Source organism: Idiotropiscis lumnitzeri, chromosome 16, assembly GCF_059441095.1.
Source record: "Idiotropiscis lumnitzeri isolate Australia: NSW breed Sydney's pygmy pipehorse chromosome 16, RoL_Ilum_1.0, whole genome shotgun sequence".
NCBI classification, from domain to species: Eukaryota; Metazoa; Chordata; class Actinopteri; order Syngnathiformes; family Syngnathidae; genus Idiotropiscis; species Idiotropiscis lumnitzeri.
Window position 1 is genome coordinate 3652624 of NC_142406.1, and position 24455 is coordinate 3677078.

Consider the following 24455-nt stretch of genomic DNA (forward strand, 5'->3'; position numbering starts at 1 on the left):
TTATTTAATTTTGATTTTTTAATTTTTTGGGGGAGGGGGGGTGGTTGTTTTGTTTATAATCTGCCTCTCGAGCCGTGGTAGAACACGCACTGGTTGGCCAGCACAACAACTAAGATCCTAAAAAGATAAAGATAAAGATGTCCTTTATTAGTCCCACAATGGGGAAATTTGAGGTGTTACAGCAGCAAAGAACAGACTCCCTTTCGACATGCAGCTTTCACCCACTGACTCCATACACGCAAGTAGCCGCCAACATGCACTGACTGGGCGAAAAAGACAAATTGCTGATGTTTTATATTTGTGCGTTTATTTTTTTGGGTCGCCTGCCCTCTCCTACGCAGGATATAGCACTTTTATTTAATGACACTCATTGGTGACAATGAGTCCACGTGCAGCTAATTCTCTGCACTGAAGCAGATTTCTATTGAGAAAATCAAATATTTTGTCACGATATGAACGTGTGATGTACGAGCTTTACTGCAAATGAATTTGGAAGTTGCATTTTGTATTTGTAATGAGACGCTGTCATTCGAGTGTCAATCACGGCATTCATCTCCAATAATTGCTGAGCCTTGACGTCATTGTGGAGTCCACAATTCAGATTTTCACGGCGTTTTCATGACTGCGGTACTTTGGCACTCTGGCCTTAATTGTTCCATTTTGGTAGTGTAAAAGCAACAACTATTTATACTCTTTGAAATATGTTACACATAATTTTTGTGATGTCTTAAAATGTGAAATGTATCCATATTTATAAATGCCTTTATTTGGCTGTACATGACAATGATGACTTCATAAAATGTACAATTTTGGCTTCCGTTGTCTGAAATGGGTGGTGCTTATTTTCTATTGGGCCAGACATTTGCACTGTGATGTCAAAAAGTGTATGAATTTCGTTTAAAAGGTGTGAGACATGCGGATCGGCACAAATTGTGGGGGATAGGTCTACCTAGCTACCTCAAGTCAGATCACAAATTCAGTGCTTCAGCCAGTTTCCTTTCCTCAGGAATACCATTTACCTAGAAGGATGAAGAGAAAAGATGGTTAATTTCAATATTTTTTTACTATTAGTCCATAGTTCTGAGAGCATTCATGAATTATCATTTAGTCTGCAAGTCCAATAATCCACTTAAGTTAATCACATTGCCTACCTCCAACCTTCGAAACGTAGACATGACATAACTATCTCCTTTGTTAGCAGTGAAAAAGAAAATGAGATTAGTAGGCGATGCACACTGCAGGGGGCGCTCTTATACAGTGGTTCGCAATTCCTTTTATGCTGAATACCACAGTAATCATGACCAACATTAAAATGCACTTTTCTCAACAAACAAGATGGAGGTTTTCTTCTTAAAATTACATATATAAATAATAATAATTGCCATACATAGAGCATTTGGAAAGTATGTAATTTATTCTTTAAAAAGCAAATGGAGGCTTTAGTGATGTAACACTGCCGCCTGCTAATGCATGATGATAGACAAAGGTAAAACAAACAAACCTGATGGTTGTTGTTGTGGTATGGTAATCTGGTTTTGCAGGTTCCTGAAGTCAAAGACATTTGATGAGTGGGAATTTCACGCACACACACACACACACACACAAAGTCTTGCATGCAAAAAGCATTTTATAACATAGTTCTGCTCTTGTCCGTTCTGGACAAATCACTTGACAGCTCGAAGCTATAAAAGCCGTGCTTATATATTTACAACTAAAACTGAACTCACGTCTGCGTCTGCATGAGGGGCATGCTGGTGGTCTCGTAGTTGTCCGGGTGGATGGGCGGCACCACCTCGCCGCTGACTGGGTTGAAGACGGGCAATGTGGAGAGCGGCCAGGAGATTTCCCGGTTCTTAGACATGCTGCGCATCTCTTTGGTGGACTTCTGGATGGAGCTGTGGTGGACCAGCTGGATGCTGAACAGGCCAAAATTCATCACACAACAGTATGTTATTGTCTACTTTTTGTAAAGGCTTAGATTTATCAAAAATATGAATTAATAAGCTGAAATAGTTCCAATTTAAAGTGTAGTCAGATGTGCAATCTGCCACTTTGCATGCCCTGGAGCATAACAAATTATATCTGGCGTCTTGGTACCTAGGAGCTATGTTGACGTGAGTTAAGGAACTCAATTTGAACAAAAGTAGTGCTTTGACACCATATTGTGGTAAAGTGGTGCCGAGGAACTGTTGCTACGGGCGAGGAGCTTCATTTTAACAAATGTAGAGCTTTACCGCCATCTTGTGGAATATGCAGGAAATAACTAAACAGGGCTAAGGCGCCTTTACACATTGAAGTTATCAATATATTGCCTACTTTTTGGAGCAGCCTTCATGGATGAATGGATGCTGACACACTGATGAGCATATGAATGGGAGTGGCAAAAGCAACATGGAAGACAGAGGAAGGGAGGGGGAAAACCACATAGGAGAGACAAAACACTTACGCTGATGTTTGCATGTTTCTTTTTTTCCTAGAAACAAAACAAAGATGGAATGAATTAAAAACTAATAGTAGCCCTAACAGACAAAACTACACTCAAATGGACACATTGGTGAGATGACAAGGAGATGGAGGCTCCCAGGCCTGTAAAAGGTGACATGGCATACATTGTATGAGTGGTCATCACCATAGCAACATGTGGATGGTGATGAAAAGCTGCTGTTCTGGTCCAGATTAGCGGTTATGTGTCACTAACGTCCCTGCGCTCATCATCATCCAACTTGTCTGCACTTGCGAGTACAATCAAACCATAAACACACTCAGTGCTCAGGCCAAAGCGTAAAATGATTACTTTGGCGCCACCTTGTGGCATCTTGGTATTAAGGACCTATGTTGAAGTGAGTTGCGGAATATCATTCAGACAAAGTAGCACATTGGTACCATCTTGTGGTATCCCGGAACGACACTCAAGTCAGTTGATGAGTTTCATTTCGATAAACTAGTGCTATGTAGCCATCTAAATGAAACTATCATCTTTTTTTTTTAGAATATAAATCCCTATTTGCAGCAGGGCTCAGTTCACTGTATTTCAAGACCAGGTACACTTACACCCCTTCCCTTCGGCAGCACATGGTATAGCCGAGCAAGGACAGAAGAGCGAGCGCCACCGCCGAAGGAATTGCCAGCGTCACGATGAAGTCCGTCAAGTAGTCCCGGCTCTTCAGAGACTCCGACGGGGGGTTGTACTCCCCGATTTCAGGCAGCACCCCTGGGCCTGGCTCAGGACGCGTGACATAGACTGGCACTACTTTGTTGATATCAACCTAAATCAGAAAAACAGGGGTATAGGTGTTTAAAAGATTATATATGTATTTTTTATTCATAGTTTTATTATGAGTTATTAATCCTCTCTAATTGCAGCCATGTTGTCAGTGAAAGCAACGCTAAGCAAGTGACGACTTCAAGTCATTTGGTTGCTTTTAATCAGACAGCTCACAAGTAATAAGGTTGAATTAACTCCCCTTTAACATGTTTGAGAAGGAGCAGGTGACAACCTTACCAGAGAGATCTTACACCAGTCGATGTGAAACTGCGCTCGGAACTTCTTGTCACAGCTGATGACGGGCTCCATCTCCTGACTGCAGCGCAGTTGGTTGTGGGGGCTCTCCACCTCACGCAGGCATGATGAGAAGGGGACGTCAGCGCCCACCATCACGTACACGCTACGGAGAGGAAGAACAAAAAACAAAAAAAAATTTTAAAAAATCTTCAATCGTTGTAGCAATGAATCTTTGATGTAATGCTCATGCGTCCTTTCTTTTTAACGAACGTGCAAGCATCAATGCACCTTTTTTCTTTGCAAATCTGTTGCGTCTGATACGCTGCCGTGTATGTTTTGGTTTCGTCCTACATCCTCACCCTTCTTTCAGGTTATTAATAGGCAGTGGTACACGTCCCCCGCGGTCTAACGCTGAGGTGATGTTGATGGCATTGAGGCGCTCGGGCTGCCACACGTTCTTCACAGCGCCAAGAAAATCTCCCAGCACCTCGCTGGCCAGCATCTCCTCAACGTTCATGTTTTTGATGTAAAACTCAGCCTGGTATGGCAACGGGAACTCTACGGTGGGATGAAGAGAGCAGTGAAGGGAATGAGGGCACATGTTAATCCATAAAGCCGTGCTGGCTCGGCTATCATCATTAGTCCCGACTAGGTGATCTCTTCGCATTCTGCTCTCTGATTCCTTTTGCTCCAGATGGTTGATGACATCACTATATCGGAGGAGTGATGATAATTCATGTACTGTGGGTGGTCAATGAGGTGCGGATTCAGATATGGATTAAATACATGACCCATGGCAATTATAGCCAACATGTGTTAGTTGTTCTCATCATCTCTGCAGTAAATTGTCTCTGTGTGAAAGTAGACCTCATCTAGCTGAAGTGACTTCAATTATGATTTAAAACATTCCTAACTAAAAATCTTTAAAAATAAAAAATAGGCATTTCAACCCTCTTCATGGATGTAAAAGTGCATCATATCATAAATTATTGATGATGACAAGTATTTATTATTTTTAAGAAGGGCCCATTTACACCATTCCAGAAGTGATTTAGCCCTCGGTATTTAATCGGGGATCTGCAGTGTGTGAGTGTGTGAGCGCTAAGCCCTCCCAGTGGTGCTTACCCTCAGTGGCCATGATGTTTATGACCAAGTTGTTCCGTGCTGTCTCGAAAGTGCGTCGGTTGTAGGCGGTAATCTGCAACACACAGGGGGTGAGGCTTTAAACTCAGATTATCAGTGCAGTTTAGACGGCAACGCTCCGGCGCGGGCTGAGCTCCAGAGGCCGGCACACCGAGACGGAACGTTGCACGGAGGCACACGCTGGGACCGCTAAGCCTTTCGGGAAAAGAATTTCTACGGTAGCTTAGAAATGAAGCAGAAATAACATAATGCAATTAAGCTTGGCGACTAAAACCATAACATGCTGCTAATTAAAGAAGATCAGCTCAGTTCAGCAACATTTTCTCATATTGTGGTCAGGACGCTTTATTTACTTGATTTATTTAATTATTATTTTTTTAATAATACAAGCAGATCATAATATATTATACATATCTTTTTCTTGGCATTGATGACACACCTCTATGACGGTGGCCTTGCCCACATGCTCAGCAGTGGGGGATCCGTAGAGCACCCCGTCACTATTCGGAGTCCTCTGGATGTAGCGAAGCCAGCCGGGCCGGTCTGGGTACCCCAGGAGATTGGTGTTAAAAGTGATGGGGTCCTTGGCGGCGTCACCTACAGGCGAAGTAGCTGTCACTAGATACACTTCAATGTTCAGACAGGGCTCAACAGCACCTCAATAACGCTCATTTAGAGAGAAAGCATCAAATGTGAAGTGTTGCCAGCAAAGCACTTTCCTCCACTGGAATACGACGAACGCCACTTTTGCATTCATAGGGCGTGACTCTGAACAACCTGTCCAAGCAGTAAAATATCCCAGCGCACTAAATCAGTGCATTTGACAGTGTTGTACCTGATTTTGGGTAGAGAGGAAACTCCCCTTTGAAGTACTCTCTTTCTAGGACGTGGACGAACAGCACGCCCGCAGACGGGTAGACGTTACGCTCTGCGTGCGACCTCGACAAGATGGTGATCACTGAAACAAGAGTTTGCATGTGTTACAAACATGACTAACAACAAAACGTGTACACAATTCAGTAGTGGACGTTTTCTTTTTTCAAAGCTGGCCCCTCTTTGCCCTCTCCAAGGCCACCGCTCTGCCCCCCTACCCCGGTCCCTTACCCACTTATCTTCCTACATTATTATTTTCCTCTCTTTTTGCCCTTTTCTCTCACACGCAGTGGGTGGGCGCTCTTTCTTTAATCGCCATGGGAGATTGAGTGCACAAGGAAGGGAGAAAAAAAACAGGAGTGGGAAGAGAAAATGTTTGCCTGTGGACACAGCATGGCACGCATACAGTAGATTGTGTGTGTGTGTGCGCTTTCCCACTGGCACTGTTTTTTTAAAATATATTTTTATCCACTCCCCATCAGTGTCAAACTGACATTGCTAACATAAGTGCCACTATCACACATGAATGGGACTGCTAAGCCCTCTCTCCTTATGCACAGACTGAAGCTCCCAATGAGAATGCAACGAAGAAAGTAATAGAGGATTTAGCTTTTAATCCACGTCCATGAAAGAGAAAATCTCAATTGTTAAGAGAGGTTAAAAAAAAAAAAAGATTAGGGCGCACTTACAATTTAGATTATGGGAAGAGGGACACGATGACATGTGGCTCAAGTGTCTCACATATTAAAAGAGCGCCGAGGATCGGTTAGAAGTCCAAAGACTACACGTGGATGTTAAATGGGGCAACATCTGACATCCACGTTGACCTGGCCATATGTCTGAAGTCCCTGAGGGCTTAGTCACAGCTGGCTACGATCAATGGCCTTATAGTTGACACTTGACATGGTGTTACTTATATATATTAAAAAAAAAATGATTCGGGATTTGGTTGACAGTTGACACGAAAATACATAAAATGAACAATTCTACATCCCAGCCCAATAATCAACTAATACCTCCCTGACAACCGATGTAGATGATATATTATTATTACTTACTGGTGAATGTATCCAAGGACAGCAAGAGTGAACTGAGCGAGACAAATCCTCTTACGACGGCAACAAAGGCCCCCCTGACATTACAATCGAGACCAAGAATTAAAAACGTGCTCGGTGGTTGGTGCCCATGACAAAGCGCAGAGATTCTGCTCTATTATCCTCCCCTTTTGGGCCTCAGCACTTCTTTACCGCACAAAAGGACGAAGGGCCTCCAGCTTTGCACTCATGGTCAAGTGCTGGCTATTCTACTGGCAACCACAATTCAGCGTCGTCGAAACACTGAGTGGCACATCCATACAAGTGAGCACAAAGTATCATGGAATATGAAACAGAGGGGGGTCAATATTGGAGGAAATACGGACGAGCTATCACGCTCTCACTAGCTTAGTCGTCATTCAAGCAGGATGGTGGACAATCACAGGTTAATTTACTTTGAGGCTCAGCTATTAGTATCAAATATGCTTAGTTGTGGCATTCCGACTCTTGGCCTAGCCCTCTCGATGACCGACAGTGCCTACTGTATGTAATACATCAGCCATTCCCGGTTAATGCATAACTGGCCAATGCGGACTGAGCTGTCTGCTTTAAGAGCAGGAATAATGCATAGAAAGATCAAAGTTTTGGAACAGATAGAAGAATAGTTGAGTGGGGGAGCATCTGATGCTACTCCACTGTAAAGTTCAAACTTGAAAACAACTTTACTGATACACAACCACCCGTAGATGACATTGATTGACATCTGAGCAGTTTTTGAGTCCACTGAGAGAAAGGGCGCAATTTTGTGCAACTTTCCTTTGTTTTAATGGTAAAAGAGCAGAAAATACAGAACAACTTGTTTTTTCCGGAGAAAAGAAGAAATCTATTCTTTCATTTTCATATGCTGTGGGTCCTGGAAATTCTCTAAAATGACTGGCGGTGAATTAGTTAAAACTTACGTCCATTAATGACTAACAAGCCTTGGAGTGATTTTGGAAATGGGTAACTTGGCCTTACGCTTTCCTGGCCCAACCTTGTCCAAGCACAAGCCTCAAGGGTGAGACCCCTGTCAAAAACCCAAAGTAGCAGACGGGCCTCTCGCTAGCCGACGTACAGAAAAGCCTTCAGCTTCATGCGTGCATGTCGCTCCAGTCAGGAGGAATGCATGTGCTTCTTTGGTGTTCGGCTGGGGAGCATCGGAAAACAACGATGGTTACTGGTCAGACAAACTCTTTGGCTCTGTGCCTGTGCTGATTGCTTGCGAGCACACAACCTGGAAGTGAAAGTCACTGGCGTCTCTGCGAGCAGACGACGCCGGCAGAGGACAAGAGTGGACACCAGTTTAACCTTCAAGAGCTTTGACTATCCTTTGAAAAGGTAAGCTGAAATAATCGTGAAAATGCCCCCAACAGTGAGGAGTTTGAAATAGTAGAAATGGTTTTCTGTGTCACTTCAACAGCAAAACTTCATTTCTACGAAGGCAAGTTTAACTGAGTGAAGCTCTGTTAGAGCAAGAACACCAACGCATTGAGATGGCAAACAAGTAACAACATTCATGCCAGTATTAATGGGGGAACCAGTTGAGCATGACATTGTGTTATGACAGCAAGGAGAGGGAAGGAGGGGGGGACAGCGGGTCAACCCATGAAGTGCACCACTGCACACACCCACTCACCATCACTGTACAAGGCTGTTCTTTGCTTCCAGCCAATGGTTCTCTCCTTGCGGACATTTCCCTCATGCAAAGCCATGTGTCTGGCGTTGCTGGCATACACAATGTAAACTAGAGGATCAATGGATGAAAGAACCAGTGGATCAAGAGTGGCGTTCAGTGTCTATTTTGAACCATTATGATTAGTATCAGTTATTTTCTGTTTGTTTTGTGCGCTTAGATTTGAATAAGCAGTGAACAAAATGTTCAACATTTAAAAATAAATAAATAAATAATCTTCCGACCTTTTACAGCTGTGAGGTTTACGGCTCAACTGCAATGACAGCACCTTTTCAATGTGTAACTAGAAACACTTACTGTTGAAGCTTCTAAATGAGGTTATTGTATGCCAGTGATTCCCAATTGTGTTATGAACGATCATCTGGTGCGCTGCAGGAATTATGCCAGGTCACAAATGACTATTAAGTACAAATATCTTTATAAGGTAGCGATGCATAGTTGACAGGTTACATGCGCTTCAACTACAGTACATTGATGAAACCTCACATATTTGCAGATCAGCTTTCAGATTTTTTTTAACTGGTGCCAACTTATGATAACTTTTTTTTAAATTAATTTATAAAGAATTAGTCCTTTTCCACGTTTTATGGCATGTACAAGTAATTAGAAATGCTTTTGGGGGGGCTTTTTGCAGCAAGCCTTGGTCCCTATCCTGCAAAAATAGGAGTGATTTACTGGAACATGTTTATTGTGGCATTTTTTTGTTTGGTAGTGTGGCAAGATTTTTTTTCTCAAAATGTGCTTTCTCTAGTTGAGACATGGATCACACAGTGTACATTGCTTTATGAATAATTATTATTTTTTAAACCGATGGATACTATAAATACATTCGTACTGGGAAAAAAAACAAAGACGAGCATGGCATTAATTAGCATGAAAATGATGAGTTACAATCAAAACAAAGCACGTCAGCATACATGAACACTAATGGCAAATTAGGATGAATAACGTGACGCAAACAGCGACGCTTAATACTCCATGTTGAAGACACACGTTAAAAACAGCTTTGAAGGCTTGGGCGTTTAAGGCACTCCACCCGAAAAGCGCTATTTTAAATAGCGTTTCTTTTTTTTTCTTTTTCCATGACTCGTTCACTGTGGCTACACGCAATGCTAACTAAGCAGCTAGCTTGCTAGCTAACTGTCATGGAGACGCGTCAAACGTCAGATATTTACTGGCTTCATCGTTACATACCCGTGGCGAGCCACACCGCGACCACCGCGGCGGACATGGTGCTTGTCGTCCTTCTTGTAAGTCTCACATGAAGCTAGATGTTTGTGTCAATCGCCAGTAGGTTTGACAGCCATGGTTCTAAAAAGCATCCTGCAGCATTCCTTCCTCCTCCTCCGCCTCCTTGCTTGGCTGGAGCACACAGCAGGACTTCTCAGTGGCTCCACATCTGTGTGGAAAAAGATGGTTGTCTCCTTAAAAGGGAAATGAAATTCTACACGCCACAACTTCCACAAATGTATTACAGTATTACATTAAGTCATATGCAGTGTTTTAATTGTATTTAATAATAGCTATTTATGTACCTATTTTACCTAAATCAAAGTCAAAGCGATATGCACAAGTGAGCTATTTTTTCCCCCACAGTCCAAATATGGAATACGTTCTGCCCTTTTGGTATTATTCAGCCAGGTGAAAATAGACATCAAATCCATCATGATGTCATGACATCACTGGCACATCACAAAGTAGTTCTTAATAATCCTCCAATGTGCTGTTTTTTGCCTGCTATGTCATCTCCTATAATGCAGAATGCACAAAGTAGGTGCTCATTTGAGCGTTGATTTTGAGAGACTGTGATAGCACCATTCACAGACTGCATCTGAGCATATTGGCAACAGAGACTCTCCACACTTTGCTTTCTCGCCACAGGTACAAAATACAAAACACAGACACACAATAGAAATACAAGGACATATTCTGTACAGTGTAAGGGTACAGCTTGGCAGCCTTGATAACTTGTATTTCTTATTGCGAAAGCTCATGTGCATTGTGATGCGATTTAGTATTTTGTCCCTTCAGTGGTTAGACTATTTAAATGCAGCTGTATAAAGACCTGGTCAACAACAATCTGTTCAAACCCCCTGCAGAGAATGACCCAGCAGACAGATGGTCATGTTTTGGCCCTTTGGCTCCCTGTCAGAGCTTCAGGGGCCCTTCATTCAACCCCCATGCCGTTAATTACCACAACGTGAACAATTTGATCCAGCTAACATATGCATACGGCACACACTTCATGCTTTCGCACCAGGCTGATTCACATCCATTGGCAGCGTGTTGCCGTTCTGTTCTCTCACCCTCAGGATTATTTTTAAGTTGCTAAGCAACATCTTCACACCAGCAACCAGCATTTAGGCTGCACTGTATATGAATGTACCACAACAGTCATTAAATAGGTCAAAGCACCCACGAGGATATTAAGAACTCGTAACAAGGGTCTTGATTAAAAAAATAAATGTCCCACCAGTCACACTAACAGTTTGGTGTTCGTCCCCTGATCATCGCACATCAACAAACCATGCATATGAGCTTAAGTGAAGAGTCTAAATTGTCAATAGGTGGTCTGTGTACCCCTCCTCTAGTCCAAACTCAGCTTGGATAGGTTTTAGCTCCCCCCACTTTAAAATGACAAGCTATATAAAAATAGAAGGATAATAATTATGCAACTTGCTGGATTTTTGCCTTTGTTTTGCATCCCGCTTAAGTCACTGTTGTGGAGAACTTTAATTTTCCCACTTAGCCCCGGTGGTCCTTGACCCTGTTTACCCCACCCACTCATGATGATTTGCAGCAGGCAGCGTGTAAAGTTGCACAAGCTGCGTGCTGCTATTTGTGCCAGACTGCAGCCCACCACCACGCAGCAGCTTAGCGGACCAAACCATTCCAGCTCTCCAGGTTCTAACACCTGCCACACCGGCCGTTTACATCACGAAAAAAAAAAAAGGCTTTCGTTGTAAAATAGGTGTGCTTACGTTGCAATACTGCCGACGGATTTGGGACGCTGCAGCCGCGAGGCTCCGGCGAGATGCGCGCCGGAGCTGCACCGGTACTCTCGTCGTGAAAGCGCCAGCATCCCCCGCCGCCTGCAATGGCGCTGTAGCCGCTCGGGTCAGCGTGCTTCGTGCATCCTCGCACACGGCTCCGTAGTGGCCATTCCGCCCGGGACTCTCCGAACAAGCGTGGGATCGAAATGCGCCTTTCGAAAGGTTCTGCAGCGAGAGCGTCAGTGTTTTGCTTTAGCTTCCACTGAGTGTGGCTTTCACTTCTTGTGCCATCAAACGGAGCCGAAGCCACGAATGTAAGTGGGACTGTCTTGTTTTTGTTGCTCCGAGGCGTTGTGTTTACGCGTTCAACTTATTTTTATGTGCTCACTGTTGTGGTTATCTCCCTCCGCTATACCAGACACCGAAACGCATCCGGACCTGTCTTATTGTAGCTATGCGGTGAAGCTGATGTGCATCGCACCGCCTAAATTTGATCTCATCTCAAATTATTATCAAATGTAGCAACTTCAGTGAATGCCCTAAACCGCGAGTGTTATTTACATTTAAACAAGATGCAGGTTTTGCACTCAGCAGAGTTGAGCATGGTAAACAATGAATATTATATCAGCACATTTCGATTTCAGACCACGCTGCTGCACGCCTTCGACCAGCCTATGCATTGTATGCTATGTATTGCATGCCACCCATGCAAAGCAGGATTAAACATTCATGCTTGGTGGGATGGAATATTTAACTGCACTTGGCTTCGATTCCTGATGTACACAAAAAATGTGGTGGTATTATATGTACATTCTTCAGATTTTGCTCATGTGTAAATATTGTAATTACACAATAATATCAAAATACTGTGCTTTAGCATGAAATTAATCTTCAATTTACTTCACAGTAACGTCTTTGAATGGTTCTCAACACCTTGTAGGAGCAATTTCCGTTTTTAATGTCCTCCAGGGACAATAATAAATGTACTAAAAAGGATGATGTAATAATCGAACAACTATTAGTTGTTATATTGTACATTCTAATGATTTGTATGTTAACGCCTTGGGGTGTTTTATTAACAGTTCCTCTGAGGTTTTATCTTTTTTGTAATTTTTTACATGGCAAACTAGATCAATGTTCCCCAGCCCTGGTTTACGGAAGGAAAACAGTCGTTTGAGCTTCACCTCACGGCAGCGCCACATCATTGTTTGTTGTACCCACTTTACCGTAAATGATGGGGCCTTATGGAATTTCTCTGTCTCTGCAGGTGTGAGCAGGCCTGAAAGATTTCGAAAAAACGACATCGATTGGACCAGATTTGGCAGCGCTGCAGTAGGTCAAACCGAACGCTCAGTCCTGAGTTCTAATGAGGACACGGCGATGCTGACACTCCCGTCGAATCCAAAGACATCATAATGCTGAAAACGGAGGCCACGGGGGAGAGGACCAGCCTCCGGAGTGCCTCCCCGCACCGCAATGCCTACCGGGCTGAGTTTCAGGCCCTCAAGAAGGCCTTCGACCAACCTCAAACTGATGGAAATTCCAAGGCGAAGGACCTTGAACGGGGAAAACAACCAAGGGGTCGTCAGTATGGCACACATGTCAGCCGCATTAAAGACATGTTCATGCAGATGGGCTCGGAAAGTGCTGCTGTCAAGTCAAGGGGTCAAGATGACACCTCACCCCAAAAGATGGTCAAGCCGACCAACTTCATTAATAAAGCTGATGGATCGGTGATAAAACTCCAGCATTCCTCATCGGCTGAAAGGGTCGGCGGCGCGGGAGCAAAGTTCTCGGAAACCAGGAAGTTGTTTGAACAGCATTCACGTGACCAGTCGCAATCGCCGGTCTACCCCTACGGACGTGATAAAAGGGGTTCCCACGAGCACCTTGACGACTGGCGAGGCGCCAGGTCCAACAGAGGCAGCACGGACTCGCTGGACTCGCTGTGCTCCAGAACGGAGGCGTCTTCGCCGACAGTTAGCCAGCTGAGTGCTGTTTTTGAAAATGTCGACCAACACAACCAGGGTATGCCCTTCAGAGGAGTCAGCAGACGGGCTTTGTACTCACCGGATGGATTCCATCGCCAAGGAGGGGATCTCAGTGAGGACGATTCGCGACAATCTCCAATTCGTGGAGTTCACCGCAACAGGATAGGCGGGAAGTTCCCTTCATCTTTGTCCGCTGATGACCTTCTGAGTCCGAGTTCCGGGACGGAGATCGTGGAGCGCAAGCTAATCCTACGAGACAAAGAAGCCCATGATAAAGCCGATAAGAGGCAACTATCGAATGCCTCGACAAATGGAAGTCAGGTCAATGGCTCCTGTGATGAGGATGAGAAACACTCGGCATCAAGAAAATATATTGAGGAGGATAATGATAGGTCGACAACTACAAATGATGCTATTACCTGCAAAACTTTTGAGGATGCAACTCCAGAGCCACCGACCTCACAAACGGCTCTGGCTGGAGAAAGCCAAGAAGATCCTACCAGAGAAGACACATCCCCCGACTCTCCCACAGAGCAGGTGGACGACCCTGAAGAGGAATACGCCGGGAATGAGCGTGTAATTTTTAACGCAGACGGGGATGCGTGTTACCAGGGTTGGGGGGAAAGTTGCACTGACCCCGAGGATGAGCTGTACGGAGACGACGAAGATATCGTCTACGACCCCGGCTCTGATACGACCGAAATTCCTGGTCTGCCGGAGGAAAACAAAGAAGACATCCCTGTAACGAGGAAGATTCGCTTCAGCACTGCTCCGATTACAGTAAGTTGGACGCAGATCAAGAGCCTAAACTAAACCCTTTTAGGTCATTTCAAAAGCAGATTTGAAACCAAATATTGTCGCCAAAGCTACCTGATTATGAGCTCATGTTTTGCTAGTACGGCGAACATTTCTCGAACATCTTTATGATCCTTGTCCTTGTTAGACCTCTACACGGATCTATCCATGGTCTCGTCCGTTATTCTCCTCAATAAAGCAGCAAATGATCATGTATCTACATTAAATCTGTTGCTCTCAGGCGACAACGGCTGTAGCTATTTTATGATGCAAAGCTTAAGGGTGAAAGCGTCGGCCCCCCGGGGGAAATTGTGCTCACGAGCAGAACATCTGCGCATATGTTAGCTGTGCTGCTTGTGCGCCCACACGCTTTTCACACATTCGACGTGTTTGTATTCTCAAAGCACTTTTGTCACTTCACTTCAAATCACATCTGGTTCTAATCAGGGTTTAACCATAGCGTGGCGTGGCGTGGCGTGTCTATCCTTTCATTTCAATCACTTTGGCCTTTTCCGCAGGGTTTTGAAAAAGCGGCGATAACAGCAGTGGTGGTTGTGCACTATTTGCAGGAGCTGTTATTTACAGATATTGCGTGCATGAGTAGCTGTTGCGTCATCTGACTTGAGTTTTGTGCGTATGCTGCACATGTTGAACACAATGAGGCGAGTGTAGTTTGTGGATTGTGAAAATGGATTTGGAAGATTACGGGAAATATTTTCCGCTCGTAATCCTCGAGCTTTTAGAATCAATAAGCTTAACATTTGTGGTAGTAAACATCATGTTTTAGGAAGCCCTCTGGTCGGTACTCGCGTTTTGACTGTGGAAATGCGTTTTCAGTCATTTGGTCAGATTGGATGTGGGGACTGGGGGATAGCGATTGACTGTATTGATACAGCTGTCCATATTCTGCTTCCTGTATTGATTGTCTGCAAAAAAAAAAAAAAAAAAAAGTAGGCCTGCACCGATTTCCAGTACCGTGTTTTTTTTTGTTTTTTTTTAATCTGACCACAATGTAGAACTAATGGCTCACACGTGTGCTTGTAATGCACTTAAACTCAAATAATATTTACTTATGTTTTGTGATTAGGTGCACTCGTGCAGCACTTCATCACCAAGTTGCTGAATTACACGTCAATTTGTGCGTAGTGTGGATTCTTGCTTGTGGCGCATGCAGCGAACACTTAACACAATACAAATATCATCATGTCGATATCACTGAGCTAATGCTAATCTGTGCTGCAAACAAAACCCTATGCAGCTCTGCTTACCTTTTGGCTTTGGCAAAGTATTTCAGACAGGTTAGTCTGATGGTGGTTTGAACGTTGTAAGCAAGGCATTAAAAAGAACATTTTCCATCACATGTCCCCTTTCAAAAAATGCAGCCCACCCTCGCCCACAGGCCTAGACATTAGAAATTCACAAGATTCAAGACAACACTTCACGTCAGTCGTAGTACTGGGAGGTATCACAAAGCTGTCACAGGTCGAGGATCAATCTTATTAACATGCTGTAATGAACCAGGACAATTAGGCCTGCTCTTCTTCCAGAGAAAAGGTTGTTTCGCTAATTACCTTGTACTATCTTTTACAATCATGTGGCATGTGGCTCCTCCCCCTCAGGACTCACCACACACAGCGGATTATCGTCCGTCCTAAAAGACCATATAAGACATTAATGCGAAACAAAACAAGAGATTGAGATATATAATAATAAAAAGAAATAAATCACTCCGATTGCTGTCTATTTAATGGCTTGTGTTTTCTATGAAAGGCACTGGCGCTCATTCATCATATGGAATATTTAAGACAAGCGCTGCCCACCTTTTACACGCTCAGCCCCAAAGTCAGACAGTCACCCCCTCCCTCATCGCCATTATGCAACCCCCCGCCTCTATGCACACAAACATGGTCGTGTCTTTTGTTCGACCATATAGCGAAGGAGACAAAGACACGTTCTCAAGCCCTGCACGAGTCCAGCCTGACCTCAGAAGGGAGGAGACGGCAGAGCCCATCTTGGCACGGGGAAACGAAAAACCTCACCATCTTTTAATCTTAACACTTCTTGTAATATTTCTTAGTGCTGCTCCCTAAAGCGGATAAATCATTTTAACATCCAAGCTTTGCCGCCTTAATTGATTTAGAAATAAGGCAGGCAGCTGCTAAGACGAGAGAGTGCACAACCAGCGTTTTGGCAACAGTTTGTGAACAGCGTGCTCACTTCTGGTTGAGAAGTCCTTTTTGGAAAAATCCATTAAATCGGAGATATGAGTACTTAGGAGGCGGAGAAATGTTATTACAGGAGCCCACCAGCTAAGCTTTATCAGTACAAGAGCTGCATCCAAAAAAAGAAAAAAATATGGTTAAATAAAATTAAATAAAAAATATTTGTTTTAAGCATAAAAAAATACCGTTAAATAAAATTTAATCAAAAATATTTGTTTTAAGAGGAGGCTTTTATAAGAATAATCCACTTCGAGTGAGTGATATTAATCAAAGTCGTCAGTCACTTTTATTGTCAAACCAATACATGTAAAAGAAAGATGAATTGAAACTGCAAAATATTAGAAATAGTTCTCACTTCTACGCCATTGCAAACAACCACAATACTAAACATATTCAACATGCCAGTTGATTTATCACTCCAAATTAAGATTATCATTGTAAAAGTTGTTGATGTAGGTTTTGTAGTTTCTGGCATGTTGAAAGCCGCTGTGTGCTGGCGTTCCTAATGAAGCGTCCAGTGACTGTCTCTGTCGTATTCATTCATTCAATTAAAGTTCCCTTCCACGTCCTTTCACTGGTTTGCAACATTCTGACCCTGTGAGGAAGTGACTTTAGTAGGCTACGTGAGGAAAAAGGCACCGCGCCTTCCCGACGGCACTGACCTACAGGAAAAAAAAAAAAAAAAAAATCCCATCACATGCTCATTCAAGCAACTGGTTTTTATCCTCGGCGTGAGTGTCTCTGGGTCGCCTGTTCACTTCTCCTCAGATTGATGTGGCGCTGCCGGAGTCACGCTTTTGATGCCCTATTTCCACACCGCAATGCTTTTACAGCCATTAAGAACCGTTGAGAATAGAGCGTTTCATCGGGGCGTATCGCACTCGTCTCCTTCCCACTTTCTCCTGCGTGGTTGTCAGGGTGTAAAACACGTCTGCCCTGATCAAACATCCATCTCACATTGAGGCAGCGTTTTTTTTTTTCATTGTGTTTACTTCCTCTCTTTGATCGGATCACGCCACAGGAGTTTGACAGGGGAGGGCCTCTGTATGCAGTGTCTGCCCTTCACTTTTGTTTCTACTCCTCGATTTGAACTCCATTCATGCAGGGCATTTCCCCTTGTGATGTTTCCATAAAAAAAAGGGGAGCTGCAGTCAAATCGGAGCATTAAGGGCTCCTCTAGTTTGTGCGCTGTCTATCATTGCTGCATTTGTGTATTAGATTGGGCCGCTGCTTCATTCGGGGACTGCTGAGTAGCCTCATCAATTTGATAGATGTGTGTCAGCCTTCTTCCCCGTGGCATTGCGTCTGGCAACACGAGTCTGAACTACATTATTGAACTGGTGTGGTTCGTCATAAAACAGCACCAGGCCATTCGTCCGCTGAATAAATGCGCCATTTGTTGATGAATGTTTTACATTTGGATATTGAACTTGAAGGCGGTGCGATATCCATCGGGGGAATTTGAGGTCATCTCCCTCAGATTAATACTGTATTGCACGACGCAGGCTTTTAGATTAGAACCCGCCGCAAAACAACCTTCTGAATCTCTGCAGTGCAACGTTTCACATCATGTACTTTAGTGGAGCATGAAGGAACACAAAGCTCGTCTTGCTCTCGTCTTGTTGTTGGCGCTTAGAACAACCTGCCCGTGCCATTTTCCGCTTGCGTTGGATTTAGAACGTTCTGTCTGATGATCTGGCTCTTCATCCCGAACACGGCATTTAAAAGCCACTTTAACCACGTCAACACGTAATTTGATGTACATCGCCGTTATGTCTTTATCCGTTTTATCGGCACCATCTCTTAATACGGGTTTGTGAGTTGCAAACTGAAATGAGTTGGGCTCCCAGCCAAAACTTTGCTTTCAGACTGTGCTCTGATGGAGAGGATTACTCGACTTTAGTGGCGTCCCTCTTTTGGCTGATGATATGTTAACCACGGTATGATTAAAAAATAAATACAACAAAACTAAAATAAAGTACTCCGCCTTTGATGAAATTCGACAGAGGGAGGCTTGCTGGATGTGAATCAACTTCATGCAATCACATTTAAAAAAACGGTGCAACTCACACTTCACCATTAAAGGCACAGACTTCCTGGTGTCCATTCCGTTGTTATTTGAAAGATCAAGATTATAATCTGGCTTCTGCACAGCTTGCTGGTGAGCTGGTCATGTGATTCAGGTCTGTTGGAGGAGGGAAAACATCTAAAACATGCCCTAGAGCAGGTGTGGGCAAACCACGGCCCGGGGGCTACATGTGGCCCGTGAAATGTTTTAATCCGGCTCGCCAAACTTGAAAAAAATGAAATGAATAAACCTGGTTAATGTTTTATTTTCTCAATACTGTGCTTTTTCAAAGAAATGTATATTGTTGTAATGCTTTTGTTCACTTTCTTTTCTATTATTTATTCTTCTCATTTCCCTTTAAGGCGTGTAAGCCTGTCCTAATAATGAACTCCTATATCTGACTGTCATGGGAGAGAACTGTATCAAATTGTGACACATACAACAGTTGACAGTATGCTCATGAGATCAGAAAAGGGCAGTTGGTATTAAACTGTATTTCGGCTAAGCTTCTTTTCAAGGAAACCAAATCAAAGTATTTCACTAACTCCTTCAAAAGGATCAAGCAGTGTACAACGTGTGTGCCTTTATACGCGAGTTTGTCTTTAATGTGAAAATGTGACTTAGTTGGCCCAACTTTTCTTGCGATAGTTCTTTTCATCATGATCCTTGATAGGTCTAACAGCTCCAAGCCCAGGTTGGATATGCGTGTGTTGAGTTACTGCATTATTCATGCCGGGACGTTTTTGTTTGCTTGCGTCTGTGCCACCTGATGATCCCGCAGCGATGCAATTTTAATGATCAAGAGAAAGGTGAGACTTGCCTCTTTTATGTTTTGTTTTTTTTTTCAGTCAGTTTCCACCTCATACTGTCATGTCATGGACCTATCATTTATCACCACACTTTTATTTCCGCCTGAAGTCTGGTCCCCTCTGCATGAGATCAGCCGTATACTGCCAATGCTTTATATCGCTATCTCTGCGACACTTTGTTCTCGGTTTATAAGTAATGTCCTAGTCATTATATCTGTGTGGAAATCTTTTTGGGGATTGATAAATTATTCTTATCGAGGCTCCCATCCAACCTCAGTGGGTGGTGGTTTTGTAATGTGTAATCCTGAACACTGGCAGGTGATGCCACTTGGCTCAAAAATGGGTGTTTGGTTTTCCACTTTAAAATAGACCCGCAGAAATTGAAAACAACACCACCCTGAACACATCAGTGTGTTTTGTTTTTTTTTCTTTTTCTCTGTATTGCTGTTGGCAAAATGTTATTGGAGGAGACTGTGGACTATCACATAGTAATTCTCGCAATCATCAATACTATACTAACAGCGTGCAATTGTGCCAAGTATATCATCTGGTACCTTTCAAACTGAATATTAGAAACATTCAAAAAATATACATCATAATCACCATGGCAGGCAGACAGTCAAACTAGCGGTAACAACTTTTGCTCTGACCAATACTTACGTTATTTTGGTGCATTGGAAATTCTCTCCAAATGTGTCCTGTGATTGACTGGCGGCCATTCCAGGGCGTAGTGCGAGAAAGGCTCCAGCTCCCTGCAATCCTAAACAAGGGAGGAAAAAAAATGGATGGATGAATACTCGGCAGTGGAAAATGTATAAGACTATTGCGGGCGGCCTATGAGTAAAATCAAGTGGCCATGCAATGTAACAGTGTTGTTGTGGTACTTGTGATCCCCGCCGCAGCCATAATAAAGACAAGACGGGACATAGTCGGCATTGTCTGCTCTCATTGAATTGTGCTTGTTTACGATTCCCTGCTCTGTTGTAGGCCAACCACCCCCCCTTCCCCGTGTTCTTTGTCCACTCTCTGACCTAGTAATAGTTACGACTGGCATCTACTTGTATCCAAATATGTGTTGTTAAAACCTCAGCTATATCTTCTGAAATAAATGTAACTTCCCTTTGTATGCACAGTCTACATGTGGGCTAAAAAAAGACGATGCTGACTAAGCCGTTGGCGTTTGCCGACATGTCAGATGTCAGTGTCACTTCCTCACATGCAGGATGATGCACGGTGAGATGACAGGAAGTTTGGCCTTGAACCGGCCCGTTCACCCTCGTCGGCCACTTATCTTTGACATAAGAAAGTCTGAGAGTGTTTCTCCTGGCTGGCTTCTTTTTCACACCTCCGTTATGCCTGTCAAGGTCAGTCTCAATCCCCGCGAGACATACATTCCTTTGCCTCATCAGCCCTCCAGTGGCTGAGGCTTAGTGGTGAGTATGCGCAAGGGTATGTGGTCACAGGTAGAACTAATGGAATGCAAATGTTCTGAGCTGTCGTAGCACAGGGGACGCAGTCTAATGACTTTCAATGAAGTAGTTGTATAAAACAATAATATATTTATATCTCATGGTGCACCATGATAAAGACACAGACGGAACACCGTGGCACACCTGACTCGCAGTTTCCCCCAGTCCCCCAACTTTCTTCATTTCCGTCGACTGCCTGTCCAACTCCTCAATTGCATGGCTTTGTGACTCCAGCCCCAGCCCACGAATCATCCAGGTCACTTTGTTACTTTCTCTCGCTGGATATTACCTCCTCTCCCCCGTGAACTGGACTCCGTTTAGCATCGCTACCCCTTCATTTTCTCATCATCCTTTTATACACTGACACTTGGCTTTTTTTGCACTTCAACCTCCTCCACATGGGCTCCCCGCTTTTCTCCTTCCCCGTGGGGCTCTGGTCATTCCTCACATTGGGAATGTGACTGACATTTTCATTTTCATGCTAAGATGAGCCCTCGGCAAACTTGCACGGCACACAAGCGTGTATAGACACGCACCTGTGAGGACACCAGCTGCACACTATACCCACATGCATACTTTCTTTCCCGATTGTTGCCACCAGAATGCCTGACATGCAATCTCTGGACACACACACACAATCTCAAAGGCCCGTATACAAACACAAGAGAAGCACAAATAAGTCTGGGTCTCGCTCTGCAAAGTCAAATCAGCTGCAGTTTTTTTTTTTTTTAACATGGGCTCTAAAATGCTTTCTTCATACATCCTCTTAAAGGTTGACCCTCATCTGTCCTCAATCCCTCTTCCTGACCTCCTCCCGTGTTCCACATGCTAATGTGTTTGTCGTGGCAGCCTTCGGTGACTGAGAGGAGCCATTAGAGATAGTATTGACTGCCAATGGTAGCATCTGGTCCGGGGTGTTTGCGCAGTTATGAGAAACGCCCAGAAGCACTCAATCAGCCACCAGCGTCCCAAAACGGCTTGTCGAGGAAAAGTCTGGGCGTGATGATTTGGATCAAGGCAAATGTTCTGTTGAAGTTGTGTAGGTTCTGAATGCTTCATTAACACAGTGGACCATGATATTTTAATGGACATACTTAAGGCGCTGTTTGCTCCACTGCATTCCTCTTTTTTTTTTATTAATGTTGCTATTAGCTGATTGTAAACAATTAATGAATAAGTTAAGTTTGTATTGTCTCATAATGAAGCATGCTAAGATTTTGAAAACCTCCTCGACGGTTACTGCATAGTTTAACATCATTCACGATTCTCATCCCTCGTGTTAGATACATTTTCCAGAGCCATGTTAGCAGTAACGGGAACCTTTTGTAATGTCCGGTAATTATGCCACATGATCACGTTTATTAGTTTGAAAACATCCGGAAATCTTGTTACTCCTCTCGTCCCCCTAAAAGATATATTTATAATTCTGCTTTACCTTGTGGCTTCAACTTGTATATGATTAATGATTGTGCCCCGATTTAATTGTTTACCATGAAATCAATGTTGTGCTTTTGCAGAGCTGTGCAAAAAAAACGAATACAGATATACCGTCTGCCTATCTGTGTGTGTGTTACCGTGTAAATAATGCAGAGTTGCTGATCACACTGAACGATTGATGACAGAAAGGTCACGCAGAGGAAAGAATAGAAAAAAAAAAAACTGTGCGCAAACTGTAAAGTGTGTGCATCGTGTCACGCATCCATTCGGGTTCTGCATTGTCTACTTTAGAACAGGGGAAATTTTAAGTCGGAACAAAAACGCATTGACTGACACGTCCATTCATTTTTTTATGTGTTGACCTTGCATTGCGTTTTGTCCCCGGTAAAATATTGATGAAGACACATTGCATCGCTCACAACTTCATAGCTGCAAAATTGATTCTTTTCTGATTATTTCTCCAATTTTGACTTGGACACACCCACCATGCCTAAACTGAGATTGACTGTGAAACACCAAAGAGGCGTGTGTTACTGACAACGGAGGCTGCTTGGTACTCCTGGAACGTGTACTTTTCCTCAGACTTGTGAATATCTTTGAAATCCACGACAAAGTTAAAGCTTTTAATTTGAAAAGGCCTCGTGTAATATTTAAATTCATAGTTGTGCTTTTCAACGAAATAATGCAAAGTATATCATACCCGAGCCCAAAAACGACACCAGATGCTGGTGGTGTTGTTGGCATAGAAGCCACTTTTTGTGCTGGCATACTAGCAAGGCTTCGCACCCCCCCCCCCCTTTTTTTTTTTTTTACTCAGCACCTGCAGCTGGCCGGCGACAGGTTATGCGCTGCTTTCAGCTAGCTCTTCTCTCCACTGCATGCAGGGAGCCGTGAGGGCATCCTGCTGCCGAAGATGAGATGTGAAGTGACAGCTGACTATTGCAGAGGAGGGGAGAAACCTCCTGTGTAGTTCCGAGGAGAGAGGGGGAAAAAAACATCTCTGAGTGATTTTCTGATAAGCAGAGTGTTGTCAGTAAATATTTGTGTTGATAGTTTTTTAGGGGGTGGATTTTTTTTTCAGGTAGTCTGGAATAATTTGCTTTGATGATGAAAATAGAAATTACTCACAGCCACATTAGCTACACAAATGAGACACTATTTGCGTTCCAGAAGTAAATGTTCGAATGAGACTGCTCAAGGTTAAATTCGTGATTTAGGACGTTTTATTTTGGTTCCTATTCGCCGGTGTAATACGCCCGAAAAATTCCTATTCATAATATTTGTTACCTCTCCAGGTATTCAATACCTACTCCAACGAGGACTATGACCGCCGTAACGAGGAAGTGGATCCAGTGGCCTCGTCCGCAGAATACGAGCTGGAGAAGCGGGTGGAGAAGCTCGAGCTTTTCCCCGTGGAGCTGGAGAAAGGTGGGAAGGAAAATCTTCTGACAAATTTGGCAGAATCGCCCACCCAACTGTGAGGTGTTACATTTCCCAAGGGTGTATGTACAAACGGTGTTTCCCAATATATCCGCTCTGTCTTAATAAAAGTGACAATAACTCTTCAGTCTTGAACATTCTGTAACAACGCAGCCTGAAGTATTATGCAAAACAAATGTTCTCACAATTTGTCCCGAGCTTCCTACTTTCCCCCCTGCGCTTTTGTGTTGTGGGTTATCACCTTCTAGTCACTGTTATGTAACCCTAAGCTCTTATGAATAATGAATGGAGGATGGAAATGGGAGGAATAGTACACTGGAAAGGAATTTCGCATCCAGAACAATAATGCCTTATGAGTGAAGGTCAGCGTACGCTTAGGGGATGTCTCTTCGCACCCCCCCCCATTAATAGAGTGCTATCTATAAACATTTATTTTTATTCATTTTTGCTTCACTTCACTCCATGTGCTTGAGTCATTTTGGGAGGCTTGATGACATATCAGATTCTTCGAAACAAAGTAGCACCCACGACAATATTACAGGCACACATCCTGGTTATAATAGTTTGGCATTTTTCATAATATATTTTATTTAGTTTGGACTTATGTTTTTTAAATTACATTTTAATAACGTTTTAAAGAAGGTTTTAGTTTAGTTTTATTAGATTTAGTTTGGATTTTTGTTTTAGTGAGTTTTAACGATAACAACCTTGGCTTGTGTTCTACCTGTGTTCAGATGAGGACGGTTTGGGGATCAGCATCATCGGGATGGGTGTTGGCGCAGATGCAGGCCTGGAGAAACTGGGCATCTTCGTCAAGACCGTCATTGAAGGTGGAGCGGCCGAAAGCGACAGCAGGTGAGATTCCTGTTAATAATTAAGAGCAACAAGTCCACTCTGTGTTTTACAGTCTGTACAAAAAAAAAAATATTATGAGCTATCTGCACCGC

The 24455-nt window shown here is 43.5% G+C and overlaps 2 protein-coding genes and 2 long non-coding RNA genes across 13 annotated transcripts in view; 2 read left to right on the plus strand and 2 right to left on the minus strand.

The window, feature by feature from the left end:
- Positions 1-857: 857 nt before the first annotated feature.
- sgce (sarcoglycan, epsilon) lies at positions 858-13363 on the minus strand. 4 transcript variants are annotated; one of them, XM_088318231.1, is made up of 13 exons: positions 13348-13363; positions 9479-9683; positions 5481-5603; positions 5085-5242; positions 4628-4700; positions 3862-4060; positions 3503-3665; positions 3052-3266; positions 2447-2473; positions 1728-1916; positions 1502-1545; positions 1152-1189; positions 858-1019 (listed from the first exon to the last, which is right to left on the minus strand). In XM_088318231.1, the coding sequence occupies exons 2-13, from the start codon at positions 9513-9515 to the stop codon at positions 969-971; spliced, it is 1317 nt and encodes a 438-aa protein (XP_088174357.1). In that variant the 5' UTR covers positions 9516-9683; positions 13348-13363; the 3' UTR covers positions 858-968. The 4 variants fall into 4 exon arrangements, with proteins under 4 accessions (XP_088174357.1, XP_088174356.1, XP_088174359.1 ...); XM_088318230.1 differs by lacking the exon at positions 13348-13363 and adding an exon at positions 11266-11576; XM_088318233.1 differs by lacking the exons at positions 1152-1189; positions 13348-13363 and adding an exon at positions 11266-11483.
- On the plus strand, positions 1612-3715 carry LOC148320895 (uncharacterized). Its single transcript, XR_015846767.1, has 2 exons — positions 1612-1945; positions 2478-3715. It is a non-coding gene; the product is annotated as an uncharacterized LOC148320895 (long non-coding RNA).
- ppp1r9a (protein phosphatase 1, regulatory subunit 9A) overlaps positions 11098-24455 on the plus strand; it is a 29168-nt gene continuing 15810 nt past the window's right edge. For 6 of the 7 annotated variants that reach the window (XM_088318212.1, XM_088318216.1, XM_088318215.1 and 3 more), the window contains exons 1-4: positions 11098-11591; positions 12545-14048; positions 23364-23496; positions 24243-24363. In XM_088318212.1, coding sequence (XP_088174338.1) covers positions 12693-14048; positions 23364-23496; positions 24243-24363 — 1610 coding nt within the window. In that variant the 5' untranslated portion in view covers positions 11098-11591; positions 12545-12692. The remainder of the gene's footprint in view (positions 11592-12544; positions 14049-23363; positions 23497-24242; positions 24364-24455) is intronic. The other variant, XM_088318213.1, reaches the window with a different exon arrangement.
- On the minus strand, positions 13661-19969 carry LOC148320897 (uncharacterized). The gene is made up of 4 exons (XR_015846766.1): positions 19823-19969; positions 15635-15714; positions 13905-14007; positions 13661-13815 (listed from the first exon to the last, which is right to left on the minus strand). It is a non-coding gene; the product is annotated as an uncharacterized LOC148320897 (long non-coding RNA).